Source organism: Schistosoma mansoni, chromosome 3, assembly GCF_000237925.1.
Source record: "Schistosoma mansoni strain Puerto Rico chromosome 3, complete genome".
NCBI classification, from domain to species: domain Eukaryota; kingdom Metazoa; phylum Platyhelminthes; class Trematoda; order Strigeidida; family Schistosomatidae; genus Schistosoma; species Schistosoma mansoni.
In genome coordinates this window covers 3,369,775-3,382,042 of record NC_031497.1, presented here as the reverse complement: position 1 = coordinate 3,382,042, position 12,268 = coordinate 3,369,775, and the positions used below count along the sequence as shown (strand labels likewise).

At 31.2% G+C, this 12,268-nt stretch overlaps 1 protein-coding gene across 1 annotated transcript; it reads right to left on the bottom strand.

The window, feature by feature from the left end:
- Positions 1-753: 753 nt before the first annotated feature.
- On the bottom strand, positions 754-12,041 carry Smp_018590 (putative gata binding factor; the record flags this gene model as incomplete). Its single annotated transcript, XM_018798917.1, has 7 exons — positions 754-798; positions 1,871-2,398; positions 3,437-3,562; positions 6,747-6,892; positions 9,771-9,884; positions 10,233-10,675; positions 11,746-12,041. 7 exons carry the CDS (start codon positions 12,039-12,041, stop codon positions 754-756), a joined length of 1,698 nt encoding a protein of 565 aa, XP_018650759.1.
- Between the last annotated feature and the right edge of the window lie 227 nt (positions 12,042-12,268).

Below are 12,268 nucleotides of genomic sequence, written 5' to 3'. Positions count from 1 at the left end.
TAAAAACGGAGTGTGCCTCAGTTTACTCACCTTTTTTATTATTCAAGAACACATTTATTCTGGTCTACAGATGGAACAAGTTTGCGAATTCGGAGAAATCTTTTTTATATCCTTGTCAAAACTTATCACCAACTTATTCACTAGTTAGAATGAAGCTCCCAAGTTAGTTAAGTGATCAACATACTGAAATACTTCACATCCTATTGTCCTATTAGTCATTTTTCGCAGATTGATTGAACTTGCGTCCAATTATTTAAAGAAAAAAATGTGGTTGTATGTTTTGATTACAGTATTAATATCATATTCGAATACTTCATTCAGTTGAACTGACTTGTGTTTTTGATGAACTAGAGAATTTCAGGCTGATCTGTTTATTTCGTCACAATATTTTCGACTTGATTTCTGTTTGAATGATCGTTATTTCCTGCTTGTACGTGGGATCCTCTTAATTTTCTTTATATCCAATTTTATTTTCTTTTATCAAACTGGATCACCAAGATCAATACAGAAGCTATTGTCATAATGTATCTAATAACAGGTTTTGTCATTTAACAATGGTCGTGCATTATTTTCTTATAGAAACCTAGGGACTCCACTTCCGAAGAACAGTTCTGGAAGATTGTTGAATTCGTCATTCAGCAGTTCTGTTTTAACGGTAGATATGTACTTAATTCATTCAGTAGATATACTTGTACAGATTCCAGAGACATCGTGACACATGTATGAGACATTATTAGATGTGCTCAATAAATTTTATGCACATGGTGCACATACTTGTATACAACCAGGTAAACTATTCTGAAATTATTAAAGTTTAGTATTGAAATGTATCAAGAACCACTCCTTTTTTGTATGCGATTCTAATTAAACAACTCGACTTACCTTATTTCTTGCATGGTTTATGGTATGTTCCTATAAGATTCCAACAGTGTAACAATAAAAGAAACTATGATTATAATTTGTTCTGTCTATGTGATATGGTGACTTGAAAGTTACTTTTTTTAGTCTATACTAGGCTATATATGTCATATCATTCGTATTCATACAAACTAAGTGAAGAATTAAAAAGGTTTATACATATGATTGATATTTATCAAATAAATTCAATTTTTCAATAATAAAGCAAAATATACTGACAATTACTAAGAAGTAAGATTTGAAAATGATCAAAAATTATTCTTTAAAGATTTATAATATGTACAACATAACATTTAATCAAGACATTTTCATATTCAGAGGGGGGTTTTGTGGATATTATGGTAATTTAATAGTTGAATTTACCACTCAATTGAAGCTAGATCACCATGGAAAACATGGAAGCACTGAACGGCTGTTTCGTCCTAGTATAGAACTCCTTAGCAGTGCGCATCCACGATTCCGTTCGCGCGCGAGACCGGCATGTCCTGGGTTCGAATCTCGCGAGTGCGGGATCATGGATGCGCACTGCTGAGGAGTCCCATAATAGGACGAAACAGCCATCTAGTGCTTCCAGGTTTTCTATGGTGGTCCAGCTCCAATTGACTCATGAATTCAACTATCAAATTACATTTTCATATCTTAAAATGTTTATCTTTTTTTCCCTGAAAAGAATAAAAGATCTAGTTCAAATGTTTTTAGACAGAAAAGAATTCCATGGAGTTGAAATTAATGAAGCGTTATTTTCAAACAAATTAAACTTAGATTGTGAATTATGATTGATCATTTCATTTTCAATGGATTTAGATGATTGTAAAACTATTGAATTCCTAGGGATTTTTATTTGTTCTTTTATTACTTCATCAGTTGTTTTCATATTAAATACACAAGAACTGTTTAATGATGATGATAATGAAACAGTTGTTTTTAAAGATGATGATGATGATGTAGATACTGTTGAATTCTTTGATAATACTGAATTTGAACTTGTTGAATAAGTTGAAACATTAATATAACTGGCTGCAATTGCAGCAGCTGCCACTGCTGCAGCATTCAATTGTTGATGATTATTTTCAATGGGTTCATTTGTTGAATCAGTTAAATAAGGATAATAATTCTTATCTAATTTATTTTTTTGATAAAATTTTGAACATGAATAAAAATTTGTAATTGGATAGTTTAAATTTCTATAAGATGGTTTAGTATTACTATTAGTAGTAGCAACATTTAGTAGTAAATTTTCTTTATGATATACATTAGGAAGTGTTGGTTTTGGTATAGTTGATTCCATTTGATTTATTCTAAACCATTGTGTCATTTTTGAATTAGTACTATTTGCTTGGAGTTCTTTTGTAATAATTTTTGTACCATTAGATGTTAATAGTTTAGTGAAATGTTCTAAATCTTTGCGTTTTTTAGCTTGAGTTAATTTTCGATTTCTTGTTTGAATAACTTCTTTTTTCATAGATAATGGTCGATTTATCTGAGGGGGGGATTGTTTCCAAAAAATAAGAAACATTGAAAAGTATTCATTTATCATAGATACTATTAGTACAATAATCAATATGTGTTGAATTTATATGTTTAAACAACAGAGTAGTGAAATATGTGTAAATTCACTCAGATGTTTTTTTTGTTTAAAATACTCTATGCCTCAACCGACTTTCTAATGTACACTCTTACCACATGACTAATCATGAAGAAAAAAACTAGGAAAAAGTGATCAAGTTCGTGAATTCGGTATATCAATCAACAGTTTTCGTCTACGATCTCGAACGGATTTATATTCTTGATTTTCGACCAAATGTTCTTCAATGGAACCATAAAAACTGATACCGCTAATATTGTAGTCATTTACCTTAGTAGTTGTATGGTTTTTTATAACTGAAAAGTTTTGGTTATTACTGAAACTCGTGAAATAAGTTCTAATCAGTGCTCCTAAAGAATAGCTGGTCTGAAATACAGTTATTTGTAAGAACAGAATACTCAAATTAGTAGTCTTTTTAGAGTATTCTTTTGTTCATCATATTTTTATGATAACGATGCTTTAATAGAGTACGGATTCTCCTTTGGTTTCTCTATACTAGGTTAATATAACCCAGTGTAATAATTTTCTGCACCTAGCTAACTAATGGCGTTTTGGCTATCTTCTGCTCCTTTTTCCTTTATTGAGCAATTATTTCCTGGATTTTCAGCCGTATTCAACTTTTCAAATGCTAATCAATATTTCTCGGTAAGGACTTTAATCCTTTCCAGCTCTGGGAATAAGCCAATTATCAAGCAAAAAAATTATGTCAGCCTATAATTCTTATAGTAGGGATTTGCAAAAGTTCTTTTTTAGAACTAGTTAAATTCATCCTTTGTTCCTCTACCGGTTAAGAAGAAGGTTACAGTTGATCTGATCATGTTTTGTGTCCGCCATTTTAGAATAAAATTGGTAGATTTACACTGAGGATGTGTAATCTAAAGTGATTTTCTTAGTTTGGGTTTATTTCGTAAATTCATCAACACTTAAACTTACATGATGTAATTTGTAATAAAGTCCACATGCGTTGCATACTGAATCGCCTTGTTGATTACGTCTCCATAATGTTGTGTGTGATGTTCGACAATTAGCACAGAATGTACCAAGTTTACGGTTTGCGGACTTAATCAAAATTTAAGGAAATAACGGCATGTAGTATGTTTTCATCGTGTGATAAATATATATACATATATATTTGGAATTGTAATAAAAAAGGTATCTCAATCTTGGACCGAGTAAGTTGACAACAATAAACATAAATTAGTAATTTCATCTAGAAAATTAATGTGGTCATGACTAAAAATAAGTATTGATTTTCGTGGATCATATTTCGTATGAACATTTCAATCTCATGAATCATCTTATCATTTTTGATAGTTCTGTTTACAATTCTTGAACTGACGGTCTGTACAAACTTCATAACACATTCTCCTTAGTTGCTCTTTTTCAGTGAAGAACATTGATTTGTAAAAGGACATTTGCATTCTATTTATTGCTGTACCATCCATAAATCTTCAAGATATAGAATTATGATATTTTTTCAATCTCAGTACTACACATGGTGGAAGGTATTTGCAAAACTGTATCATTAGGTATCTAGTAGTATGTAAAAACTTTGCTTTTCTATGAGATTAATAAGTTTATTTCTATTTTGATCGCTTTTCCATTCTACAGAATTATGAAATTTCGTCTCAGTTAAACACTTTTCTAGAATGACTTATTCTGGGTCAGTGTAGTCATTCAGTTTCATATTTTTACTTCATACATGTAGGAGATGATTGTGCGACATTACATTCAATTTGCTTTGAAGAAACTATTATTCACTCTAATATAATTTTAATGAATGAAAGTTAATGTTTCAATGAACCTATCACTTGTACTAGGTTAACCGAAATCATAATTTGATTTGGCATTGAATATACCATACAATTAGTGCTGTTCATCATATTCCTGCAGAACCCTAGAAGAGATTCTACTTGTATATGAATCATCAGTAAAGTTGGATCAAACTAAAAGCCAGAAGTTGTTACTTTAATTTGACAATTTTCATCATGTTGAAACTTGGATAGACTATGAAAACCTGCTTTTTTATATCGGCATTTAAATCGATAAAAATACAAATGCATTTTCAAATCTATATGCTTTAGTTTTTCTTAAAATCGTTTCACAGAAATTCATTTAACCCATGGCCTTACTTTAAAAATGGTTATTCTTTTAGACTGATAGAGTTTAAATTTGTCAGCATGCGTTATTGTAACTGAAATTATGTTAAAAATTGCGAATATATACACATGAAGTCAACTCAATCAGAAGCCAAATAGTTACCCATCGTTAGTATAGGATAAAGATTGATGGCATTTCACTTGTTAAGAAATTTACAAATTATGGATGATTGGATACCAACTCAGTGGTTGGATGTCATATGATTTGATGATCCTGAATCAAATCACATCGGTGTTAAAAGCCAAGGTAAACCAACCATGGAATTCCACATCGTTTTCAAATGTACTTTATAATTGGTTCCGTTTCTTGTTAAAAAATACCGTCAAACGAGGTTAATATCTTAGTTCCATATATACCAGATCTACGAGTCCATAATATACTGGAACTCATGTTACCACTCTTCGGTATTAGCTACTATTAAATATTAGTAACTAGCAGAGAAAAAATGCCATTTCTGGTTTTAGTTTTGTTGTTTCGACTTCCAGATATAATATATTTTAGAAAGTTTCATTTAGTTTAGTGAATTTTCATGCTTTTGGTCGAACTTAGAAAATATCAGGTTAACTATATATTTGTCGGCCATTTGTGTAACATTAAAATATTTCAACACTTTTACGATGAACAATACACAACTGGTTGATTGTTATAAAATACGCCAAATCATTTTAAAAATATACACAAAATTCAGATCGTTAACAAGGTCACATACTAATAAACTGGTAACAGATTTATCAAGGTAATAAGATCTCTATGATATTTCTTTTAATCATTAAGCAGAAACATAGTAAAGTTTAAACATTGACTAGAGAAGAGTTTGAACATAGAAGGGTTAGCAATATATATATGATTATTAGAAGGGGCTTTTCTAGAGATTTAGTATTTTCATAGTTGAAAGCGTGAGTCAGTTGAAGCTTGACCACCAGGGAAAACATGCAAGCACTACTTGACGGCTGTTTCGTCCTATTGTGGGACTCCTCAACAGTGCGCATCCACGATCCCGCCTCATGAGATTCGAACACAGGATCTATCAGTTTCGCGCGCGAGCGCTTAACCACTAGACCACTGAGCCGGCATGCGATGATGTTAATGTCTAACTTCAACAAATCCACGAAGTTGAGCAACCGTTCACCAGTTGTCTTCAGTGAGTTGATATCTCACAACAGACGTGGTTTGAACTCCACCGGTCTCCACAAAACCCCTTCTGATAATAATAATCATATGCTCACTAGTGACTGACTGTAAGGAATGTTTCCTTGAGTTCTAGTGGGAAGCAGTGACCAGTGGAGTTCAAACCATATCTGTTGTGAGATATCAACTCACTAAAAACAATTGGTGAACGGTTGCTCAACTTCGTGGATTGGTTGGAGTTAGACATAAACACTATCGGATGCCGGTTCAGTGGTCTATCGGTTAAGTGCTCTGGCGCGAGACTGATAGATCCTGGGTTCGAGTCTCGCTAGGCGATGTCGTGGATATATCCTTAAATTAGAGCTTATGTTTGAATAGGATAAAATTTTTCTAAGGGAAAAATGTCAAAATCAGCAATTTAATTATAAATGCTTTCACTTATAACAAAAGAGATTTAGTTTGGTATTTCTGAAGATGACCAGTTATTTCTGTTTTTTAAGTAGTTATAACTTGTTATTTAACCATTTCTGTTATGAATTCTTTCTCACTGAATAATCAGTAGTATAATGTACAAGTCTGGAGCTTTTTAAAATAGAAATAGAATGTTTTTTTTTCTTTATTTGAAAAGAAAACTACTACTAATATCAAGATGAACGATTATAAATAAGATAATTTAAATGCTAATTTGAGTTTTTAAAATTATAAATGAAGAACTGTTTAATTCGGCTGTTAAACAGTTATGTATGAGTTTAGTATGATTTTTTCGGACACTATATTAGAGTAGTGTTTTACCTACGTAGAGTGGTATGCATAGATTACATAGACATTTACTAGCAAGCAGATAACTAAAACCATATGACTATATCATCTTCCATTACCTTGAAGTAGTTGCTAACTATACACTATAATTAAAAATTGTAAATAATATAAAAATGTTTAATATAATGTGAGTTACTATACGACGTTTTGGTTTTATCAGTGGTCGATTCGTTCCATTCATTTTATGATATAAGCCACACGCATTGCATAGATAATGTCCAGCTTCATCTCTACGCCATAATGGTGTTTGAGTAGCTCCACAGTTGACACATTCTCGACCGTCTATAGAAAATTGAGAGTTGAATTATTATTAGATTAAAGTAAAATATAGTGTTAGCCACATAAAGATAAACTGGCTACGAAACATTATAAGATCTTTGAATGTACATGTTTGTTTTTTTAGCAAAAATACTGTTTCTTTTACTGGTTTAAATAGCATAAGACGGACAGTTTGTGGTATATGATGAAACCAAACACTCGAACAACCAGTACTTGCATATAAAGTATCAAATAAATGTTAAATGAGATTAAAGCAGTATGGTTAAAATTGTCAAGTTCGTTAATAAGTAAAGTAAAATCATTATATTCACATGTTCTTGGATAAGATCAAAATATAAGAATTTGTTCTGCACAATTTACCTCAAATTACAATAATGAATTAGAATCAGATCAGGATTTAGATAATTATGACAAAAATTGTTGCACCGTCGAGTGCTTCCAGGTTTTCCATGGGGGTCTAGCTTCAATTGACTCATGATCTCAACTATATAGAAATTGTTTTTCAGGAACATTCCAATTGTGATGGCATTTAAAAAAGTCAATATTGCTGGAATTTTCAATAGTAAATTAAATAGAAGGAAGTGATTTACTCACCAATAAATTTTGACGATCTATTAGATTATTGTTTGCTTATTGTCTTATCAAATGAATGTTATTTACTAAATATTTTTTTTGAAAAAATATTCCTTAATTCCTTGAATTTTCAAGATCTGTTGAATATAAAGATAGTCTTCTTGGTGGACAAACATCAATCAGAAAATCTCTGAAAACTAAGAAGTAGTAGTATCTCCTTAAAGTTTGAAACTCCTAAGTATTAGTTACCAGTAACTCCTTAAACGATCATGTAAACATATGCTTAATACGATAAGTTAACCATTGATAACTTCAACACTAAGGCGAAAAAGCCATTAGATGCTTTCTAGATTTCCTCTGTTGTTTCAACTGGTACGAGAATATGTGATGAAAACTACTTTCATAGATCAGTTTATCAACTTTGTTCTCAATATGTTAGGTGGTTAGAATTAATCGACAGACAGGAAACCATAAACTTAGGTTTTGTGCTAGTTGGAACTCACCAGCAAGGCGTACCTACAATCTTGATGAGATCGACGCTCAATAATATATATATATATATAATTTGCTTGATGGAATTCGGCTAGAATTAAGGAGTAGACAAACCGCTCAATTACCAATCTATATATCAGTTTCAACAATTATAAGTTTTTACTTTGATAACAAATCTTACATAACTTCTGATTCTCCATTCTAGTTAGTTACTGGATTTACTGTATTATTTAGTGTTTAAAAAACCCTGCTCAGTGAAAAAGCTATTCAACTGATAAATGAAGAGCTAAGGTATGTTGCAATTATTGTTGGATATATATATACGAGTTCAGTTATATGCTTTTCACAAACTATACTTAATTGGTTAACTGAATGACACTAGTTCAAGAGCTTTTGAAATTTAAAAGCAATCACTGTTAATATGTATTAGTAAATAGTAAAATTTGTCACTATGGTTATTGACATCTTTCTCGTAGACTATAACATCAAATCTAGTACACTATGGTGTTAGGTTGTTTCATTGATTAGAGGGAATGGATATTTCTTGATTGACAGACTTTAGCTAAGAATAATCTATATTTATTAACATTCATTAATTAATTTTATATAGTTGAAATCATAAGTCAATTGAAGCTAGACCACCATGGAAAACCTGGAAGCACTGTTTGACGGCCGTTTCGTCCTTTTGTGGGACTCCTCAGCGATGCGCATCCACGATACCGCCTCACGAGATTCGAACCCAGCACCTATCAGTCTCACGCGCAAGCGCTTAATCACTACATCACTGAGCCAGCATCCAATGGTGTTAATGTCTAACTTCAACCAATCCACGAAGTTGGGTAATCATTCACCAATGTCTTCAGTGAGATGATATCTCCCAACAGACCTGGTTGAACTCCACTGGACGAAACAGCCGTCCAGTGCTTCCAGGTTTTCCGCGGTGGTCTAGGTTCAATTGATTAATGATTTCAACTATATAAAGTTGCTAAAATCTCCACAAAACCCCCTTCTAATAATTCATTAATTAACTTGAATGTATATGGTAAACAATCATTATTCTTTCTAATATGTTTTTTAATTAAAACATAAGAATAATTATGTTGCTAATTACAGGTAAACCATGAAACTAGAATTTAAAGTAATTTTCGTCCAAAACTTAAGTCAGATATAGAACTATTGAAAAAACCGGTTAATATTGATTAGCTAGTTCTGTTTACTTAAAAATCCATAACCATGAAACTATGAGAAAGTAAACTATATCAATAACAAAATTTCATCTACATTCTCAACTTCAATTACATTATAAATAAATTAATTGACTAATTAATCCAAGTGTAAACTTGGATTAATGTTAATTTGGTTATTAATTCTCTGAAGAAGTGGTTTACATTGAGTGACGAAACGTCAGAAAATCTAATTTCTCTACTCATTGGGATATTACAACTACATTAATTTATTTATAATAATCTACTCAATGCTCAATTTATTCCAAATTATCAAATCAAAACTTGGTAATGATACCTTCAATTACATTAATTATTTCATTATATTTTTGAGATTCCCTTGAACAATACAAATAATCAATAATTCTTATGTTAGAAGTTCAAATTTAGTTTTGATCTGATAATTTTATTTTCATAGTTCAAATCATAAGTCAATTGAAGCTAAACCACTATGGAAAACCTGGAAGCACTGTTTGACGGCCGTTTCGTCCTTTTGTGGGACTCCTCAGCGATGCGCATCCACGATCCCGCCTCACGAGATTCATTATTATAATTTATGAATAACTTTTTTAATTTTAAACTAGTAAATTTACCCGTTATAATTTTTGTTTTATTTCTTAATTTATTAGCTAAGGAAGACATTCTTAACATTTGAACAGTTGTAGCTGGATCTAAACCATGAAAAGCGACAGCAGCCGCCGCTGCAGCTGTCAAATCAGGAATATTTTGTTTGATAGAATTTGTTGTCATTGTTGTTGGTGTTGTATTTCCTATAGTCATTGTTACTGTAGTTGATAATGAAGAATGTGATATAGAATTTGTTGTCATTGGTGTAAAAAATAAATCCATTTTATTATTTGTTGTATCAATTAAATTCTTATTAAAAACATCATTTATCAAATCAAAATTTTTAACGTTTCTATTATTTAATGAAGAATCGAATGAATTGAAGATTTGAAATGTATCTGGATAGTTTGTTTGATCTCTATTACTATTTCTATTATTGTGCGTTGACCTAAGATCTGTATACGTTGAGGGATATAAATTGTTCATACAATAAATATTCATAAGATTATCATCATTAATATTAGTATGATTATTTTGATAATGTATACCAGAAACAAATGGATGTTGTTTACTTTCTAGTTCGGCTAAGTTAGGTGACAGATCACTAGTAAATTGATGAAATGAATTGAATGGTATATCAGATGAAACTTTTATTGAGTCTTGTTCCATATGTATTTGTGATTCTGATGTACATTTATAAGTTGTGAATAATTGTTCAATGGATCCTTTATGATTATGGTGATAATATGAAAGATGAGGATTTAGTTGATCATGAAGATTTTGATTATTTTTATGATAAGTAATAATACTATTGTCATTATGATATTGTTGGTGAAGTGTAGGAGATATTTGTCCGCCTAACCAAGATCCAAAATTTGACATTGATTTATTCCATGATGAATCAAGAGTAGACTGAAAAAGGGATGATGGTCTATAAGTTGGAAAAAACCAAAGAAAAACAGAAACCAGGATAAAATGAGACTAACCTAGAATATCTATTAACATTGTAAATCAACAAAAGGATGACACTTTTAGATATAGTTACACTGTACTGTTGTCCTTGAGCAACTATAAAAAGGACGGTGAGATTGTCATGGCACTTATCAATTAAATCCTTATCACAGTTAATTGGATGATAGAAATTTAAGCATTCAGTAGTTAATAATCTTATCTTTTTTATTAAAAAGTTAAAATTGTTGAAAAACTAAACTAAATTTATTCGCGCTCAACGTATAGATTTCAGTACACAATATTTGAATGTGTAAACAACTGGTTATTGTACACATACATCTTAACAGTTGAATTCACGAGTCAATCTTAGCTAGACCACTATTGAAACCCTGGAAGCACTGGAAGGTCATTTCTTCCTAGTATGGTACTCCTCAGCAGTGAGCATCCGCGATCCCGCAAGCGGGACATACATATCTATTTATTCCAATAAGAAAAATGGTTATACACTATTTATAAAACGAATTCATTGTTACTAAATTTGGAACTATGGCTCATCACTTCATTTTGTGTGTGACAGACTTGATAGTAAAAGAACTCTGTCAGTTAATACTGTTTTACATATTCTAATCAATAATCAATTCCTATTTGTATGTTAGTTTTTGCTGAGATTAGAGAAAAAATTGTTGAACAGTCGAAGTAATAAAAATACCGACATAATAAATTAATGTCAACTAAATGTGGTTATTAATTAGGAGTTATGATTCAGGATTGGATCGATAATGAGTAATTTTGTAGTTTACATCATGAGCAATCAGCGAAAAACAGGCAGCTCTGGAAGACTGTTTTATGCTGGTGAGCACTTTTGAAGAGTCCCATACTATGATAAAACAACTTTCCAGTACATCTTTGTTTTCGCTTGTTGTCTAAATAAAGTCCTTCCGTGATGCAAACTGTAAAAATTCAACGATATAATACCCTCTTCTATTATGAGTAAGTCTGACAGTCTGGATATCATTGTTCACCTTGATTAATAAAGTGTAATTTACTTACATATGTGTTGTGTTTATTGAATTTTGTATTGTCTCTCCATTTTTCTCTTCTGCTTCACATACGGCACTTTTGTCTTCTTGTTTACAACAATTCATCATCGGTGGAACTAGTGATGATGGTGATGATAATGGTATTGATAATGAACTAGTGTTAATGTTATTAGTTTCTTTACTAAATAATCCAAAAGGGCATTTGTTATCTATAGGTCTGATAAACAAGTGATCAGGAACATGAATTTTATTATTAGGATCATTATTACTTAAGGGAGTTGGAATTGGTGAGTTATTGGCGTTCATTGAAAAGCTGGATACTTTAGAATTACTTATAATAAATGGCTGTTGTTGATCTTTCTCTACGTCTCTGTCTTCTTCCCCACCATCCTCCTCCTCCTCTTCATCATCATCTTCATCTTCAATCTCTTCGTCATCTTCATGGCTAACTAATTTACTTATCATTATAAATTCAGTTTCTCTTTGTAGTAAATTATCATGAACATCTTTCTTTTCTGAATATAATTTATGAT